Here is a 19,812-nt window from a genome sequence, read left to right as displayed (position 1 = left end):
TTCCTTGATAACCCTGAGAGTGTCACTCTCTGCTTAACAGGCCCTGAGAAAGGAGCTAATGGTAGTAATTGTACAAAAAAAAGAGGATAACACAGTGTCCCCCTTCCTCCCCCAACCCAGCAAGTTACTATTAAGAAAGAAAGATCACTGGCCCTTAACAGAAACCATCATATTAAGAGGACACCTGTATGCTCCCCCCTTCTCAGGGACAAAGAAGAGTTTCAGGAGGATGAGATGGGGTTTAGGAATAGAGAATGGCACTGGGGAAAAGATTTAAACCACCACTCCCCTACTCCTACAATCCTCATCTGGATTATCTGCCCTTGCCTGATTTAGCATTAAAAAGATGCACAACGCCCCAAGTTTGTTTACCCCATGGGTATGTATGAGAAATGCTGTATGAAATGCTATCCCCAAATTCGCAACCATAAATAATGGATTCTGAGAACAAATTAAATTGTGCTTGTTCATATAAATTGTGTCCTTTCGATAGCAAAATCTCCCTCTCTATATAGAATCCAGATTTTTTTTTGGTCATGCTATTTTAATATTAATAAGAAAGAAGTACGCCAGAGTGAAAGGAGACCAGATGCAAGAGTGGAAGAGATGGAACTGGAAGGAAAGGAGAAGAACTGAATCCTATGCTGAATGCAAACATTTCATCTCTGGTCTAGAACAACCCTGCCCCAAACCTGTTCCCGCAATTCTAAAGTTTTTAACAGAAACTGCTCACAGCCCTCAGGGTTTTCCGAAGTTTTTAGAAGGTTCTTTTTGTTTATTTTCAACTTTCTAAATGCACCACATGATAAAAACAGCTTAAAAATTAAATTCTTACTAAATTTTTTTTTAAAAAAGAATGACAATGCTTGGATACTGTGCTCCACAAAATACCCTAGCATGCCCATTCCAATAAGTAAACTCAGCAAACCAGAGGGTGCCATTATAAAAACTCATGCTCAGCCGAAACACACCTCTCCCTTTAGTGTCTTGTTTAGTAATGCCCATGGAAAAGAGCCAGCTGTTCTCTCTGTGGAATCCTGCCACCTTCCTGGGCCCACCTTTAGTCCCTTCCACTCTCTCAAAATAGCAGCAACCTATCAAGCTTTTCTGGGCTCCGTTTGGAAATTTAACAGATTCACCTCCAGAAAAGGGCTTGTGTGTGTTTGGCCTCAGCATTGGGGCAAAACAGTGAACAAATAAAGGAAAACACATGTGACCAGCAAAACATCAATGTGGGAAGATGGGCACAAGTCAAGCAGGTGACCTGAAGGCTGATAAGCAAACATTCAGCTGCAATCCACAGATCACGTTCCCCGCCCCCCCCCCACCAATCTACCAGAAGCATGGATATTACAAAGGAAGAAGCTAAGCTGCCTATGTGTTTCCCCATAAATGACTTCATTCCAGTTTAGGCAGACAGTGCCAGCTGCCAATACACAAAGAGTGAAGAACATGGGACCAGGAAATTCAGGATCAAAGCCCCATTCAGCTACAAAACTCCAAGTCACTCACTCTCAGACTCAGTTTCCCCATCCATAAAATGAAAAGCATGAGAGATCAGGTTTGGAAATCCTTTAATTGCCTGAATCAGCCTGGGAATCCCTTTTCTACTGCCAGGACTGGGTATAGATAGTGCATGATTTAAGAAGCCTACATTCCGTGCAAAGGAATTGTCAATTCTATAACCTACGTACAATGATGAAAATCTGCATATATTTAGTTCTTTTGCACAATTCCTTCTCTTAATATCAGGAATGAAACCCCAATCACTGGAAATCCTGCTAAACCACTGCCTTGCCCAACAACAAACAACTGAGGCTAGAAACTTGCCTTTAAAATAATTAAAGCTGCAACTGTAAGGAAGCTGAGTTTCTGCACCCCATTCTAATTTCTGTTCTGGTGCTGTGTCACCAGAGAGACACACCGCCTTGCCTAGGACAGAGGACTCAGAAGGAGATGGGCTGCTTCCAGCCCAACTTATTAGATGACACTAATTCTGTGCAAGAGGGAAGGGAGGGGGGCTTGAGCCTGTGCTTACCCATGTACTGGTTCCTCACACTAAGCACATGGAGAAAGTGTGTATATTATGAAGAAATAACCCTAGGATTTCCACACTGGGTTTTTGCTACAACTTGGCTTCTTAACTGCATTTGTTTTTTTCCCTCTACTACACACAGTATCATTTGTATAACTGGGGGGAGGGGGGTCAGAAAAAAAACCCAGGAAAAATGATACTGTGTGTAAGGGAGGTGGCAAACTAACACAGTTAAGAACTATAGCAAAAGTCTAGTGTGGAAAGGCCTTCTCAGTACATGTGCTGTGTTTGTGCAAAATTGTCCAAATTGGAAACACAGAAATCTGCTATCATTCTGTGAAACTGACATGATCAAGAAAAATCTTCCTCTGTAGCTTGCCTAAGCCAGCACTTATTAGCCATACTGCGATAGAGTGTTTTTAGGTGCTGCACATTTTGCCATCCACTTCCAGTCAAGATCTAGCAGAAGCATTATCATCACGTGCAAACAGTCCACCTTTCATCAAGCACCCAAGCAGCAGACTCTGCCTTTTCCCACTACAACCCTGAAAGAGCACCCCCAAAGCCTTGCTTTTGCCTCTAAACAATCTCCTCTGCACCGTATGCATAGCAATGTTCCAGCTGTCCACCACCAAGTAGAAACCCTATTTTATGCATATGCACAGGGGTATACAGCTTTAACTGTCATGACCTCTCCCGCAGATTCCTGGGAACTGCAGTTTTGGCAAGATGCAGAGGATGCTCTGCACTTAAGAGCCACCCAAAACTACAATTCCCAGCATTCCTTGTGAAGAGGGAATGAATGCAAAGCCAATTTCAAGACATCTCCCCAAGCTTCTGTTCGGCCTGTGTGGGCTGGGGAGATGTTTGCCTTTCACAGAAAGCTCCAGAAGTGTTTGTAAAAGATTCTTAAGAAACCAAACAAGGACCACCATTCAAAGCCACCAACTTGGGTCTCCTCAGAAAGGCCTGAAGCCTTGGCAGGGAGACACAGCAGCCTTCCTGCTGACAATCTGGATCCGGAGAGAAAGCCAAAAGGGTAGAAGCAGGGAGAGCTAAGGATTCACATGAGCCACCAAGGCTTGGACAGAGCCAGGGTGGTCATCAGGGCCTGCCCTGTCCAAAACGGAGTGAAAGAGGGTTCCCTTGTGACTGAGGATGCTGGTGCCGGTGCACTGCCTCACCTCCCTCTTCCACCTGGCCAACCATTCGTCCCGCTTCCTCTTGCTGATGTAGTATGGGTCCCCAGCCTGGAAGGTCAGACGTTGCATTGGCCTTGGGCGCAGGCTCGACTCACAGCCCAGCCCCCCACGCAGGCGGCCTCGGGATCCCTGTATGTAGCAATAGTCAGAGAGAGAGAAAAAGAGAGAGGAAAGTGAGGCATGGCTGGGAGAGAGAACTCAGAGGCAAAGTTGGCACTAGCATTATACCTAGCAACATATACATTACCTGACACTAGAAAGCCTCAACTTCCTGTATCATTCAGTGATTATACAAAAATCTGCACGAGTATACAAAACTCTTACTTTTTCTAGCCCTGTGGAGGGATTACATAAAGCATTAAAGCACCATCCCCAGCCATAAAGAAGTCCCTGGCCGTTTCCACACTTTGCGACGTCGCACAAAACTCGTGCAAGAAGACGCTATGTTCCGTGGGTTTTTTTGCGACGTTGCGCCCCATTCCGGATGAAGGCAAGTAGTGTGGAAACGGCCCCTGCCTTGCCTTTGTCTGGCATCAGACACTATAAGGCACTGCATATTGTAAAAACTGTTACCAGTTCTGGTTCAAAGGCCTGGGCAGGAAGCATTTCCTGAGGAGACAACAAGGAAATCCCAGAGTATATAGTTAGTTAAGCCTCTCTGTTTAATAAAGTTGGGTTCTATGTTCTGCTATTGGCAAGTCTCTCAATCCAGGGTGTCTAGCTGACCAGCTAAGAACACGTGGAGGCAGTATGGCAGATCTCAGAAGACTGAAGGAGAAGTGGAGGGGAAGTGTGGGAGAAACCAAGACCTAACAAGAAACAGTGAAAGCGAGAGAAGGCCTGTCTTTGGCAGAGAGGAAATGGCAGCAGCTTCTTTTAATGTTCACTCCCCAGAGCCATTTCCACATACTACCACCAGCAAGTGGCCCAAATGGAAGCATAGATTTGAAGGATTCTGGATAGCTTTAGGACTAAAAAGCAAACCCAAAGAAGAACAGATCAATACACTGATCTATCTAACGAGGGAATCGGGCAGATGGTATTTTACTGTCATTCTGGCTGAATGAGGAAGAGTTAAAGAAATATGACAGTGACTGAAAGTTTTAAAAAGCATTTTATTGTGAGACAGTGTGATTTATGAAGGGGCAAAGTTTAATTCATGTATGCAAAAAGAAAGTGAGCCTATGGATTATTTCATTACCTCATTATACTCACAAGCTGAGTATTGTGAATATGTGCCCCTACAGGAGGAAATGATCCAAGACAGAACTGTAGTGAGAGTGAGGGACCTCAGTTTATCTGAAAAGCTACAGTTGCAGTCCGAATGTCAACCCACAGCATGAGGAAAAATGCCAGTGATATAATGGAAAGAAACAGAAAGGAAAGATGCCCAACAGAAGCATCTGTATGCTGTAATTTTAACAGAAAAGACCATTTTGCGAAGGCCTGTTTTGCAGTTATAGCAGTAAGGCAAATTGCAACTAACTCAACTAGTTTCTTGGCCACATTGGCCCTTTTCACACTACTTACTTGCTTCTGGAACATTGTGAAATGTAGTGCAAAAAATGTGGAAGACAGCATCTTCTCGCGAGAGTTTTGCGCGATGTCGCACAAAACTCGCGCGAGAAGACGCTATCTTCCGAGTTTTTTGCGCTACATTTCGCAATGTTCCGGAAGCAAGTAAGTAGTGTGAAAAGGGCCTATGACAGAGAACTGAGTAAGTAGAACAAGGGTATAGACAGGGAAAAAAAACAAAATGAATGAGCTACCAGTAGAACAAGCTGGATCCTGAGGCAGATATTACAGCTATTCTGTTGTCTGCATCCAGAAAATACCTAAAGCAGTACACACTAGAATCTGACAAGAACCTGAAGAGGCCTTCAGGGAAACCCTCTGGTACTGTTTGAACATTCAAAGAAAGCATGCAATACAATGGGAAAGAAATCAATAAAATGTTTTATGTGGTAAAGGGACTGGAAAGACCCCTGTTGGGACTCAGAGCATGTAAAGACCTGGAGTTGCTTAAACACTTGGGACAAATAACATCTGTCAACCGTTAATATCCACAGGCAGAACTCCCCCTCTCTTCCAGAGCCTGGGATGGATGAAGATTCCATATGAGAAAAAAGTTAAAACCAGACACTAAACCTTTCTCTGTCAGTGCTCCCAGGCGTGTGCCTATCTCCCTCCTAAAGAAAGTCAAGAAAAAGCTGGAAGAAGTTATTGAAATGGGGGTCATTGAACCTCTTGATGAGCCCACAAATTGGCTATTGCCAGTAGGCCAAATGGAAACATAAAGATCTCTGTTGATCTGACCCATGTGACTACTAGTATGGAATGGCACCCCAATGTCAGTTGTAGAACACACATTGGGGTAGCCGGAGAAAGCCAAATTTCTTCTCCAAACTGGATGCTAAAAGTGGGTTTTGGCAAATTCTTTTGATAGAAAGCTCCATGAAGCTAATGACATCCATTCACCTCTCCCTCTGGGAGATATTGTTTCAAAAGATTGCCCTTTGGGATGACTTCTGCACCCACACTTCCAAAACCTAATGAATCGGCTACTCCAAGACATGGAGCATTCCTTTGCCATATGATGTTATAGTAAGTGGGCTTATAATGGAACAGCATGATATACAACTGACAGGTCTTGCAACAACTCCAGAGATCAAGTATCACCCTCAGCCATGAAAAATATGAGTTTGGCGTTTGAAGTGTGTGCTTCCTTAGACACATGATTGATGGAGAAGGCATACATTCTAATCCTGGGAAAGTAGAGGTGAAATTTCCAACTTCAGAATCAGTCACAGCAGTCTGTCAATTTCCGGGAATGGTGAATTTCTTGGGTCACTTCCTGCCTTGCCTATCAGCTCTTACAAATCCACTCAATGACCTACTGAGATCAAACAATTAGAAAGTCTGCGGCTCAAGTCAGGAACTTTTTGGAAAATTAAAAAGTCTCTCACCATAACCTGTTCTGGTGACCTTTGCTCCAATGAGAAAATCTATTGTTTCAGCGGATGCCTCATCTTATGGACTAGGTGCAGTTACTGAGTACAATATAGATGGGCCACTTTGGCTGACTGCTTTTGCCTCAAGGACACTGTCAGCACCAAAAAAGAATTACACGCAGACTGAAAAAGAAACTTTGGCTAATACCTGGGCATGTGAACATCTTCAAGATTTTATTATTGGGTTATATTTTATGACTGAAGCAGATGATAAAACCTTGGTCCTTTTTTTCACGACCAAAAGACTGGAATGACATCATACCTCAGCTACAATGCTTCTGAATGAGGATGGTTTGATGATGATTCATTGAGGATTCAATGAGGATGAATGAGGATTCATTTGACATCACTTATGGACCACAGAAAGATTAAACTGTTGCTAAAACTCTTACTAGGCAGCCATTGACAAAATATGGTAATGGTATACTAGAACAAGTTGTTATAGATTATATACAGTCCATTGTTGCATGTATTCCAGATCCGACAGAAAACTGCAAGAAATCTGGAGGAACCAACAGGATGACAACACTGCTGTGTAAGATCACACAACATACTCAAGAGGGCTGGCCTGAGAAACACAAATTGGACTGGGAGTGCCACAAGTTTTGGCAGGTGAGTCTTGAACCTTTAATGCCGCTGGAGTATTCAGAGAAGCCTTGACAAAAAGTGGGATTTGATCTGTTTCACTGCCAGGGGAATTGTTTTCTCCTGGTCATAAGTTATGAATCCTGCTTCCCTGAAATCACTAAACTGGACAGCTTTCAGTGGCAATGTGGTAATCCTGCATCGTAAATCCATTTTTGCAAGACAGGGACTCCCTGAGCTAGTCCAGAGTGACAACGGGCCTCAGTTTCTGCCTTTGAAGACATCAGAATTCCAGACATTCACAAGGGACTAGGGGTTTCAACATTAAGCATCCAGTCTCCAGTTTCCCCAGAGCAATGGCATTGTTGCAGCAGCTGTCAAAATAGTGAAGATGCAGTTAAAGGAGAATGCAGATCTATATAAACAGAGCTGGAATACAGAGCTGCCCCTCTCTCAAATGGATACAGCTGTGCAGTTATTCACGGGTTGTAGTATCTAAACACCTTTGCTAATGGCCTCATATCTGCTCCTCCCCCAGAAAGTAAACACAGAGGAACAGATTAAGTGGGAAAGCCATAGAAGAGAGAGACAAAAGAGGAATTATGGCCCACATCATGGGACTTCAGTGCAAGAAGACTTAGAGCCTGGTGAGATTGTTTGGGTTTGAGATAGAAGAAAATGGGGAATCATCTGTGAGAAGACACACACACCACACTCTTATTGGGTAGTCACTCCACAAGAGAAACTTAGTCAAAACAGTTTCCCTCTGACTTGAGCTTACTGGAAAGAAATATCTCAAGACAATACCTATGAGGAGATGGAACCAAGGGCACTGAGGGAGGATCAAACCCTGACTCAACCCAGATCCAGAAGCAGAAGGAAGAACTTCATCCATCCAGAGAAAAGGAATCTTTCCCTTCAGAATGAAGACTGGTCAGGAGGTTTGGCCACCACAGAGAATGGATTTGTAGGACTAGAATACAACTATTCTTAGAATGTCCTTATCCTTATAATTTTCAGGTTGGGAAAAAAGGAAGATTAAAGAGGTTTGGAGGTTTATAACATTATGCATAATTTTGAAGATGCCGAACAAACTTTTTCTCCCTGTACCATAATACTAGAACTTGAGAACACCCAATTAAGTGGATAGACATTACATTCAAGATTGGGGGGGGAGCACTTCTTTTACCCAACAAGTAATTAAACTGTGAAATTACTGGCAGCAGAGATAGTGATGACCACAAGCACAGATGACTTTGAAAGAGGATTAGGTAGATTCACGGAGGAGCAGTCCATCAGTATTTACTAGCCATGGTGACTAAAGAGAACATCTACGTCTAGAGGGAGTAAACCTGTGAATACCAAGTGCTAGCATGCCACATGGGAAGGCCTTGGCTTCTATGCCCCTTTTTTGTCCCTCCAAAGCACCTGGTTGGCCACTGTGTGAAAGAGGATGTTGGACTCACTGGACCACAGGTGTGATCCATTAGGGCTTTTATGTTACCACTGGAGGCTTCCAAAGTTTCAACTTGTGCACCTTCTGGATGTTCAGGCAAGCCAAAAGAAATAAGGGGTTTTAGTAATGATATTCACTTAAAGTTCTTAACTGGGTTCATGTTTATTGTTCGCTGTTATACACAGTGTGTGACATTAAGCGAGGGCTACAAACACAGAACTATATAGATCGAACATTCGAAACTGAAGTTCATTCTCAAGACAACTTTTGACACTATGGCTCCTTCCCGGGACTGGCTGAATGGATGCTTTAAGCTGTATCAGTTTTGCAGCCCACATCATCCTGGAAGATTTGGAAATGGGGAATGACACATCGGAGAGCGAACTGCAGCCATGACCAAGCTGCTGTCTCATTTAATCCTCACAACAAAGTTCACCACATCAAACTCAGTTGTGAGAACTGGAACTTAACTTTACTGAGAAGGCAGCCAATGCCAACAGAGCTCTGAAACATGAACTTGGGGCCGCCAGGTGAGCAGTGTAGGTCCAGGGCTGATGTGGTTTAGGTATGCTGGTTTCTAAGCCTACAGGAATATGAAGTCAAATGTCTGACTGGCTTCCCCGGGAACCACCTGGCTGTTCCTAATTGGCTCCTGGGCTGTGACGCACAATGGAGAGTAAACCTGTAGGCCTCGCTGCAGCACACCACTTCAAGGTACTTGCCTCCATTTTCAAAGAGTTGTAGTGGTTTTCCTCCTTCTCTTCTTTGCCTGCAAACAGAAATTGCTGTATGAGTACTGGGAGCCAAGAAAGTCCAAGCAGTAGAGTTTGGGGAGGCACAACTGTTATTGCGGAAATCAGAGACACTCAACCAGTGCACCCAGTCCCAGAGCCCTTACCTCCTATGCCCCTGTGGTGGATGGAACTGATGTGGTTTGAGGGTACCCATCTACATAACCAGCACCCCATTACTGGTGTATGGGATAATGGAAGAATGCTCTGTCTTCCCAGTACAAAGTGGTTCTCCCCCAGCTCTCCATATCAAACTGATGTCCTTTATTCTTTGCTTTGCATCTCAGTCCTTGAACCTGAACTACTCTCACATCTGTTTCCAGACCATCTATAAAGGGGAAGGAAGAAATTTAAACTCTGGCTAGTCTAACAAAGGTGCCTCTTCCTCAAAGCAGGTGGGAACAAGCCCTTGAGAAACCAGAGGGGGAAGGGATGGGGCTCAGCTCAGGGTCGTCTTAAGTCTTTGTACACTGTACAGACCTTCAAACAGGAACTGAGATGGGGGGGAGGAGGGGGACTGCGTTCTGTCCTGCTGCAAGTTTGCTCAGCCTCAGAGTTCACCTCTCCCTGTGAGGCGGCTGACTTCCTGTGCTATCTGCACATCTCACCTTCTGGCAGGTAACCGAGGCAGCTTAAAATAGCATCGAGGAGGGCTGAAGGAGGGGGGCTCGTTACACAAGGTAAATGCACAAGCTACGAACTGTAGGGTATGCAAATGCATGGAGGAGCAAAAGCGCCTCCTCCAAGATCCACCATGCCTATACTATGTACACATGTGCAGATGTAGAAGTGTGGCATTCCCACCACCTGGGCAAAGAAGACAAAGCAGAAGTTCCCCTGTCTCCGGAAAAAAAACTTCCCTCAGTTCAACGGAAGCCCCCTCCACCCTCTCTCACGGGGCCAGGTAGAAAGCCAGGCCAGGCAGGGCAACAACTGGGAAGCTGCAGCAACACCATAAGGCAACTCCAGAAAAGCCTCCGGTGTACTTGCGCCCATCAAACAAGACATACACACTGTATCAGGACCACAAGGTCAATTGGTGATGGCAGTGGGGACTTCTTTCTTACACTGTTAGGACTCTGGTTATTATTTTTTTTAATCTAATATTTTTCCAGGCAGCTGCCCCACTTACTTTCAAAATATAGTTTTATTCATTTCTGTAATTCACCTCCGCTGCTTCTTGCCAATCCACGTTTCTCCCACGTTTTTAAGTATCAGGAAAGCATCAGCATCACACAAGCACACTGCATAGCCACCTTCTTTCCTCAGCCTTGATTTTACCCTACAGCCCCTTTGGTCATCTTTTGGCAGCCCCCTCCCCCCCCCATCTTCTTGAATGTAGATACCCAGAATTCTTTATCACAAGGCATGGCAAATCCACTCTGATGCCCCCATTCCCCACACATTGTGGATCATCTCAGCTAGTCAGAACAGACATTACGGTTCTCCTCCCAGGTCCCTCACCGTCAGAATTTCCAGCCTGAAGGAGGCTCCTTTCCAACGCACGCTCCTGGCATGACAGCAGCCAAGGAGACCCCTCCTCTTGCAGGCTCTCTGCCAGCAGGAAACCTAAGCTCCCTGGGAACATGGAATTTGCCATTCAAGTCCACCCTGCAAAATCCTCCCTCTGGATTTCTGGGGCATGGCAGAATTCCACTGAACCCCACCCAGAAAGTGGGGAGGGGGATGGAAACCAGGCAAGGCAGAGAAAGAGCAAGCCCTCCTAGGATAAGCTGTGCAAAGGGACTCCTTTCCAATGCAGTCTTAAAAGAAGCAACACTATCAAGAGGGACGGTATGGCAGCCCCCTCAGGGAGTGGATCTGGAGCACCCTGAAGAGACTCAGTCAGAGATCCATGCTGCAGAATCTTCCCAGAAGCTTTTCTGTGCATGCTACACTAAAAGGAACTGCCACACTCAGCTCCCTGATTCCTTTAAGAGTCACACAGGAGAATCTCGCAGTTAAAGAAAGGCGCTAACCTGTCTTGTATGCGCCCGAGCAAGCAAAGCTCCCAACAGATTGCACCGACTCCCCCGCCCCCACCTCCAACTAGTTTTTACATACCAACTGAATTAAGCTTTCCTAGCTTTCAGGACAGAATATTAAAATAAAACACCTACACGACACCATCTTTATTGGCCCATACAATGGAGAAAATATGGTCAGATCAAAAACCCTCCTCACACACTCTGCCCCACTTTGATAAGCAGCAGTCTCTTACTCACTCGTGCTTTCTCTTTGATTCCTGCACATGTGGACACGTGCTCTTCCCCCTCCCCCCATGACACGGCCTCTTCCTTTGCTTCCTGTCTCTCTCATGCATGCACACTGTCGGCACCCTAAGACAAGACTACACCGGCAGCCACTAGAACCACGGCCTCATTGCACTTGCTGTCCTGTATATTTCCGACCCAGGTACTACCACCAATGGCTGCCCTCCCTCTTTCAGCCAAAGAGCAGAGAAAGGACTCTGGCACCTAAAAATCAGATTCTGGCTGGCTCCTCCCAAGTCAGAAGCTGGTCTCTAAAAGTCAACACATTTTGCAAAAAAATGAGAGTTGTTATTCTGGATCTGGAAGGAAAGAGAGTGGAATGGGGAGAAGCAGCAGCTCTGGGAAACGTCTGTGGTGGCGGACATCCAAAGGGAACTAATTCACACCAGCCACACTCAATGGCACTTCTACCTGCATGGCTGCAAAGGACAGCATCAGTGCCTACGACCTGCCAGAATCCATCCATACAGTGGATGGATTCTGGCAGGTCCATACAGTGGACAAGAATAACAAGAAGCACAGCCCCTCTCCAACCCAACTTCATAAAGTAAAGAGACTAGGTCCCTTTTCTTCAAAGACACATCCCCCATTTCTGCTATGCACAACAAAGTTGAGCATGTTGAAATGCTGCCAAGGATGCACTCAGCCTGTGAAGATGCACACTGTATCTGGCATGAGTCTGTTTAGATTAGGGATGCTCTCACAACTGATTGTCATTATAGGCACGGTCCACACAGCCACTGAAGAAATACTGGCTCAGCTCCTACCTCTTTACTGGGGCTTTCACTACACAACCCAGGCAAACAACAGCTAAGCTACAGAAAGTTATGTAACAAGCTCCAGTCAAGGCCATGGCTCAGTGGTAGGGCATCTGCTTTCCAGGCAGAAGACCCCAGGTTCAATCCCCAGCACCTCGATTTTTTTAAAAAGGGTCAGGTAGCAGGTGATGTGAAAGGCCTCCATCTGAGATCCTAGAAGCCACTGCCAATCAAAGTATACTACACTGACCACAGTATAAGGCACCTTCGGGTATCAGAATTCTTAATTCCGTGCTCCAAGCAACTCAGGGTGAAGGCAGGCATTAATAATGGACTCACAGCAGGTCCCTTTCTCTCAGCTTCATGAGATAGACATGCCAATGAATCAAATGCTGGTTTAGACATCAGCCTTGCCCCACCATTGCTTTTCATGCACCATATATATATTGCTCCCTTTAAAAAAAAAAAAACCACCTGATTTTAAGAATCAAAGTCCTTTCAGAGACTGAGTATTTCTTAATGGCATCAGAAGCACCAGCCAATCATCAACAGCTGGCTTCTTTTCCAAGTTTGCCAAACATTTATTTACAGCTTTATCATCGAGAAAAAAAGTTTGGACTGAGTGCAGGGAGTGTGCTCCCAAATCAGAACCACTGCTCTAAGAATGTTCCACCTTGTCTGCCCCCACCCAATAGAGACTCCTGCTCTCTCGTCTCCTTGCCTGGTTTGCTTCATCTCAATTAGTTGCACCTTACCTTTTCTAACTCTTCTGCCCTGCTTGGATGGAAATTTACAGCCCTAGATCCTGATTCATTCCTGTCACAAAGTTTAGACATCCCTGAAGCCTGACCTGAGGGTACCATACCCTTGTATCCTTCCTACTGCAGCAGCCCATATCTGATCAACTCTATCCCTCAGGCTCACCTTCACTGGAGGGTGGCTCGGGGCTGTCCTTGGGGGTGCAGCGCCCATTTTCCAGGGCCCGTCCTGTCTCCCCATCCGGGAGGCTGCTGGGTTCGTTCTCACCACGCTGCCTGCCCTTTAGATCAGTGGTACTGCTGTTCTCTGGGCTGCCCATTTCCGCATCTCCATTGGGCACTTGCTCCATGGGGCTGGTGTCATGGGCAGGCGGGGGGCACTTCGGTGCTGAGGCTGTGTCTTTGGGGGCTTCGCTGCTCTCCACCTGAAAAACAAAAGCCAAGCAAACGGGTGGTATGAAAATGTAGCTCCTTGACTTAACTCATGTCCTCCAGATCTAGAGGCACACCTAGGAATGAAGGCCATTAAAGATTCTGCAAAGCTGAAAACAAAGTGACCAACTGCTGTGGGCCCCCTTGGGACAAATGGGGAGTTCACAAAAGCCAGAGCTATAAACCCCGTTTGGAAATCAAGCACATCTGCACTTTATAGGAAAGCTGGGGGTGTCTGAAGGTTTCTCACTAGGAGGAGATATACAGGGAAAGGATTCCCAGAGACCCATCAGCACAGGACAGAACTGCCCACAACTATGGTAAAACTCATTTATTAGCTATCATCTTGTGTTCTCTGGTCCAACAAGCTCTGAAACACTGCAACCTGTAAAACCTATTGACAGGAAACAGCAACATGCATACCATGGCCAGTGATGGCTCACCTCTCCTATGTCCAAAACCTCTGAAACAGTCCTACCCATGCGGCTCTTTGGGGCTGCCCTTTTATAAGCAGAGGTTAAGAATTTATTTACTTCATTTATATTCTCCCTTTTGCCCCAATGGGACTCAAAGTGGCTTACATTGTTCTACTCTTCTCCATTTTATCCTTACAACATTCCTGCAAGGTAGGTTAGGCCGAGAGCATGTAACAGGCCTAAGGTCACCCAGCAAGTTTCCATGGGAGAGGAGGGAATTGAACATGGGTCTCCTAGATTCTAGTCTGACACTTTTAACCACTACATCACACTGCTTCTGCACTGGAACGCAAGTAGCAAGGGAAGTGTTACTTTGATTTGAAAAAAGCAGAGAGGCAGGTGTCTGTGTCAGTTGGCTGCTGGTCACTGCTAGACCTTAGACAATTCTTAACTGGTTGCTAGAGATGTGTTGCTTACATTTGGGGCAGGAGATGGCTCCAGCATTAAGGACAGTTCTATGTCAGATTTCAAGGTGGGTTTCCACCTGGCGTAAAAGCCACTGAAAACCCATCCCAGGGTGGGCAGGCGTCACCAGCCACGACCGGCTTCTTCTATGCATTTCTGGGGTAAGGGTTTCTAGTTCAGGTTAAAAAAAACCCCATCAAACAAAATGATGCAAAATATCAACCCACCAATATCTTCAGAAACTGGGAACAGAAACAAGAGCGTTCTTGGAACTGACCAGAAACCCAGCGAGGCTAGCTTGCTGTTTCCAATGAGCAGCTTGCCAGCAAACCTCTGGGAAGCTGACAAACAAAACAAGGGAGAGATAGACATGCCATGCCATTTGTCTCTTGCATCTGGTGATCAGAGATACAGGTTTGTTTTGTTTATTTATAGTCCACCTTTCTCCCTGGGACTGAAGGCAGATATATGGTTTTTCAATTTGGAGGCTCCATTCTTATACTCCGCCAGTGTATGCAGTACTGTTAAAAAGTCACATGTGAAAGACTGTCACAGGAAGGGTTCCTTGTAACCCATATCCTGCTCCCAAGCCTCTATATTCTCTAGTGACAAGGAGTTCTAACGGGCATTGAGCAAATACGAAGAGTAGTTATGAAGTATTGGTTTATCTTCAACCTCTTGTTAAAATATTTGGGGTGACTTCTAATGTTCAGTTAAAATATCAATACAAAAATTAACAGCAGTGAAAGTGCATGTCAGAGCAAGAATAAAAACCCATCAACACAGACAATCAAGCAGATAAAACTGTATTTGATAATTTTTACAGTAACTTGTTTATTATTCTTTGCTTTGCTCTACAATGTTTTAATTAACCTGTAAGTCACCTCAGCAACCATGTTGTAGAAAGTGTGGGATATGTTTGGGGCAAAAAATGGGAGGGGGGGAATATTTGTAAGAGCTTAAAAACAGCACCACCCACCTTAAAACCAACAACAAACAACAATAAATATTGACCCAACTGAGACACAGGCATGATAAACTTTTTGAGAAAATAAATACAGTTTTGCCTTGGATCGAAAGGACAGCAGATTTAGCATCACCTGAAACTGGAGAGGGAGTCCCAGATTCTTAGCTCCACAGTAGTAAAGGCCTTGTCCCAAGTACGCACCCATCTAAAATAGGTACCTCTCAACTTGTGAGTCACAAGGGTCTCTGATGTGGTTCACAGGTTGAAGCCAAATCCTGCATATTTGAAACTAGAAGCACTTTCTCATCACTTGGTTCACGGTTTAGCAAAATGTTCTCCTGCAAACTGCCCCCTCCCATCCTCTGTTTTTCTCTTCACTAACCTGGAAAGCTGCAACTTCTTAAACCTCCCTGAGGAAAGTGGTCAGAGTCCCAGGTTCTGCACCACTGGCAGAGAAAAAATATATCCGCTGCAGAAGGGGGCAGCAGCATAGGCCGGGGCTGCTGCCCATGGGAATGCCTTTTAAACTATGGAGTCCGCTCTCTCAGTGGGATAAAAGCTGCCACTAAAAAGCATCTGGGTAAGAAACAAGAAGAACCTTGTTCATAGGCCCTGTCCTCAAGGCATGCTTTGACGCCTCCTTCCAGCAGTGGCCATTTGCTACCCTTTTAAAAAAAAAAAAAGCCTAAACTTTTGACCTTACTAAAATAATCAGGCATTTGGCTTTACCAAAGCCAGCAAAAGAACCAAATGGAATTCCAAACTGCAGCAAAATGGGAAACCCAGCTTTCTGGGAGACAAGAGCTATAGCTATGCCACAGCAATAGCAAGCCTGGATGAAATAGCACAGCTCACCACTTAAGTTCTCAAGGAACACTCAGGCCAAATGGAATTTTTCTGTAACCATTTCATGAATGTGTTTTTCTCTCGGTGCCCGGGATGACTTCTGGTTCAGGTTTTCATGCCATAACATTATACTGCGATACAGGTACTTGTTACACAAGCACCACCATGGGAGGGGGAATCTATGTGTGGGTGTGAGTATGTGTAAACCTGACATTGTGCAGCCATGTACATTTACATTTTCATTTATCAGTCCTCTTTGTACAGCACCTAGCACCTTGCTGTTAAGCAACATTTACAAAACCTAGTTGCATACTGAGTTTCCTCCAGGCACATTCCCTGAGGAAGGAACACTGTAGACACGTTTCTTCTATCGTTTGCTATCCAACTAGTCTTTCCTTCCTAATACCTCCCCTTTTTTTGTTCCAGTTCTGCAGCATCCTTTTTAAAAAAGGTGGACACTCAAAACGGGCGAGTGGCATCCAGCAGAAATTCCCCATCTTCACCTATAAGTCGTCCCAACTCCTCTAGCCTTAGAAAGCATCCTCCCAGCAAACTTTAAAAAGTAGCTTTAAGCTAATGGACTCTCACAACTTCCCAAGGAAGCCAGGAATTGCAAAGATGCCAAGAATCCTGGCTGGCCAATGTGGGAAACAGGATGCTGGACAAGATGGGCCTTTGGTCTGATCCAGCAGGGCTCTTGTGATCTTAGTCCCGTTACTGAACTCTAATTCTCAGAACCCCTTAAAGTAAAGCCACTTAAACTGAGTTACAGTGGCATTGCCACCTCGCACTGAGAGCAAAGATGGGGTAAAGATATTGCAATAAATAAAGAACAGTTAAACGCATGAGCTAGGAACACAGAACCCAGTGCTTCAGATGGGGCTTAGCCATAACCTCAGTAGGTCAAGGTGAGCTTCCGTCCCATCTGCACAACAGAGACAATGAAATGGATCTACCTTGCAGAGTTATTGCTGAGATAATATGTGAGGCTCTATGAGTCATTCAGAAAAGTGCTACAGAAATGCTAAGTATATTATAAATTGCAGACAGGCCTTCCTCACTTCCTCTTTACAGTCAGCTCTGACCTCCTCATCCCCCTCTGTTCGGCAAATATCCTCCAAGCTGTTTAGATTGTCTTTACCCTCCTCCCCACATACACACCTCTCTCACTCTTTCACAAATGGCACAGGAGGGGCTGTGAGGCGGTGTATCACCTTATCCCCAACCCAAAGCAACCCACAACAAAGGGCAGGGCCTGCTCCCTCAGGGTGTGAGCAGCCATGTCCCACATTTCAGCAACTCAAGTGGTAGTAAATCTTTAAGCCACTCAAGTGGTGGTAAATCTTTACCGGAGAAATCAGGGCCTGGATGCATGTCAGTCCTTAGCCAGGCAGGACACCTAAAATAGCATCTTCCACCCACCCAGAGTTACATGCAAAGAGGCAGCCCTGCTCGCACATATTTTTGCAATTTGTCTTCTTTGATGTGTCACTTAGGGGTTACAGAGCTGCAGTGACTGGCACAGCACTTTTGGCAGGAAGATCAACTCTAAACAACAAAATCACCCCAAGCTACAGATCCACAGATGGCCTATAATACTTCTCAATGTTAGATTATGTACTTGTGGCTAAGAACTCTACCACTTTCTGTTCTCATGAACTGCCCCAATGCCACTTCATTTTTGTTTAAAAGCCAAGCTGAACATAAGGAAAACATCATCTTTACAGGGGCAGTTTGCGTATACTAGCAATCACTATAGGGTTCACTCCACTTGGAACCTCTCCTCACATGCCACTGAAACAGCATTGCACAAGCACTGCTTCAACAAAGTGTGCACAGGGAAAGTGCAAAGCAGATGTCGCCTTCACTCCATCCGTGGGATAAGAGGAAGTGAAACAGAGGCTAAGAAAGGACAGAAATTCATGCAGAGAGGGCAAAGTAGGAAAGGAAAGCTACAGAAGGCTGGTGGCCAACAGTGCAATCCTAAGCAGTTACACTTTTCTAAACCCACGAACTTCAATGGACTTACAAAAGAACAACTTGCTTAGGATTTCACAGCAAAGGGCATGGAGGCAGGGGAAAGGTTCTGGTTATGACTTCCCACAGCACTTCTGATCCACTTGCTGAAGGCCTTACAGGAAATACCACAGCCAAACCTGTGTGCTTGCGTATGTGCAGAGAGCGAGAGGTTTGCATTACTTCCATTTCACAGAAGTGGAAAGTGAGTTGGAGAAAGACTGATATGTTCAGTGCCAAGCATGGAGGCCGTGGCAGAGAGTCAAAGCCAGGCTTCACCCCAAGCGCTGGTCTAAACTCAGAGCTCCTGAGATGGATGCACGTGACTCAGAAAATGAAGATCTTGCACACGCCCTAGAATAATCAGATCACTGATACTCTTGAACAGCGAACAGTTCTCATTTCATTCCATGTTGCCTGCACAGAGAACATCCTGTGTGCTGAGTTTCTTTAGTAATAATTAAGTATTACATTAAACAATCTTGCCTCTTCCCAAAACAGTGCAACTGCAGAGTTAGGAACTCTTAAGTCCCAGCATGCTTTGTACCTAGCTTCATGGTAACCTTATGGCTTTCTTTTTCCTTTTCAAACTCCTACCGTGCCTTATTAAATCCCAATATACCCTTGCCCCGTGAACAGAACTTAGACATATTCAAGAGTCTTACCCCTTTCTTCCTCCAGCCTGGATGGACTGACACTAGTTGCCACCTGCACACAACAGTTCCTGACACCAGAGGTCTCTTGCTCTGCATTGCAGTGAAACTACCTTCCTCCTCCCCCTCCAAAAAGACACACTTCCTCCGAAAAGAGACACAAGTACCAAGGCACACATGTCCCACGTGAGGAGAGGATCTCATAGTAGTTACAACGGCTCTCACAGCAGCCCTCCACATTACTCTAAACCTAAGGTTACCCTACTCTTTCAAACCAGGAACAGGTTACCACTGGTAAATGGCAAGAACAAGGTTAGATCTGAACCCAGTCCACACACTGGATTCCTTGAAGCACATTCATAAGAAAAGTCTAAAAATGTAGTTGTATCAGATGAAGTGTGTTCAATGTGGAAGTGCACAACGTGGAAGTAAAGTACACAATGTGGAAGTAAAGTGTTGCTAGCCACCCTCCCCCCTCCCCTCCCCCTCCCCCTCCCCAGTGACTGAACCAACCACACTGGTTCCAGCGCAGGAATCAGGCCCCCACCCCTGACTACAGAGGCAGATAAAGACAGCATCTGTGGATGCGGAGGGCTGGTAGCTAAGAGGTAGAGCATCTGCTTATTTATTTTAAATATATATACACTGCTTCTCTAGGGACCTGCTCAAGATGGCTTACAGCTAACATAATAAAACACAGCCATTAAAAGTCAACCATTAAAAAAATTGGCTTGCAAGGTCCCAGGTTCAATCCCAGGCATCTCCAGTTAAAAAGATCAGATAACAGGAGGCGTGAAAGATCTTTTTCCTGAGACATCGGAGAGCGGCTGCCTGTTACAGCAGACAACACTGACTTTGATAGACCAATTGTCTGATTTTGTTTATTTTAGTTATACACCACCTTTCTCCTCTCCTCCATTTTATCCCCACAACCCTGTGAGGTAGGTTAGGCTGATAGGGTGTAACTGGCCTAAGGTCACCCAGCACGTTTCCATGGCAGAATGGGGAGTCGAACCTGGTTCCCCCAGATCCTAGTCTGACATTCAGAGTGAACACTATTATCACACTGGCTCACAGATGAGGCAGCTGCATAAACACACCTCTCCAAAAAGCCTCCAGGTGGACGGCTTCACCAAAAGAATGGGAAG

General features: G+C 45.3%; 1 protein-coding gene across 5 annotated transcripts in view; it reads right to left on the bottom strand.

Annotated features, from left to right (window-relative positions):
• DNMT3A (DNA methyltransferase 3 alpha) overlaps window positions 1–19,812 on the bottom strand; it is a 106,390-nt gene that overhangs the window by 44,572 nt on the left and 42,006 nt on the right. For all 5 annotated transcript variants that reach the window (XM_054989182.1, XM_054989191.1, XM_054989215.1 and 2 more), the window contains 3 exons: window positions 13,036–13,294; window positions 9,012–9,058; window positions 3,220–3,366 (listed from right to left, as the gene is read on the bottom strand). In XM_054989182.1, coding sequence (XP_054845157.1) covers window positions 3,220–3,366; window positions 9,012–9,058; window positions 13,036–13,294 — 453 coding nt within the window. The remainder of the gene's footprint in view (window positions 1–3,219; window positions 3,367–9,011; window positions 9,059–13,035; window positions 13,295–19,812) is intronic.

This window comes from Eublepharis macularius, chromosome 1 (assembly GCF_028583425.1).
Source record: "Eublepharis macularius isolate TG4126 chromosome 1, MPM_Emac_v1.0, whole genome shotgun sequence".
Taxonomy (NCBI): domain Eukaryota; kingdom Metazoa; phylum Chordata; class Lepidosauria; order Squamata; family Eublepharidae; genus Eublepharis; species Eublepharis macularius.
Note: the sequence above shows the minus strand (reverse complement) of the source record. Positions and strands in the feature narration are given on the sequence as shown.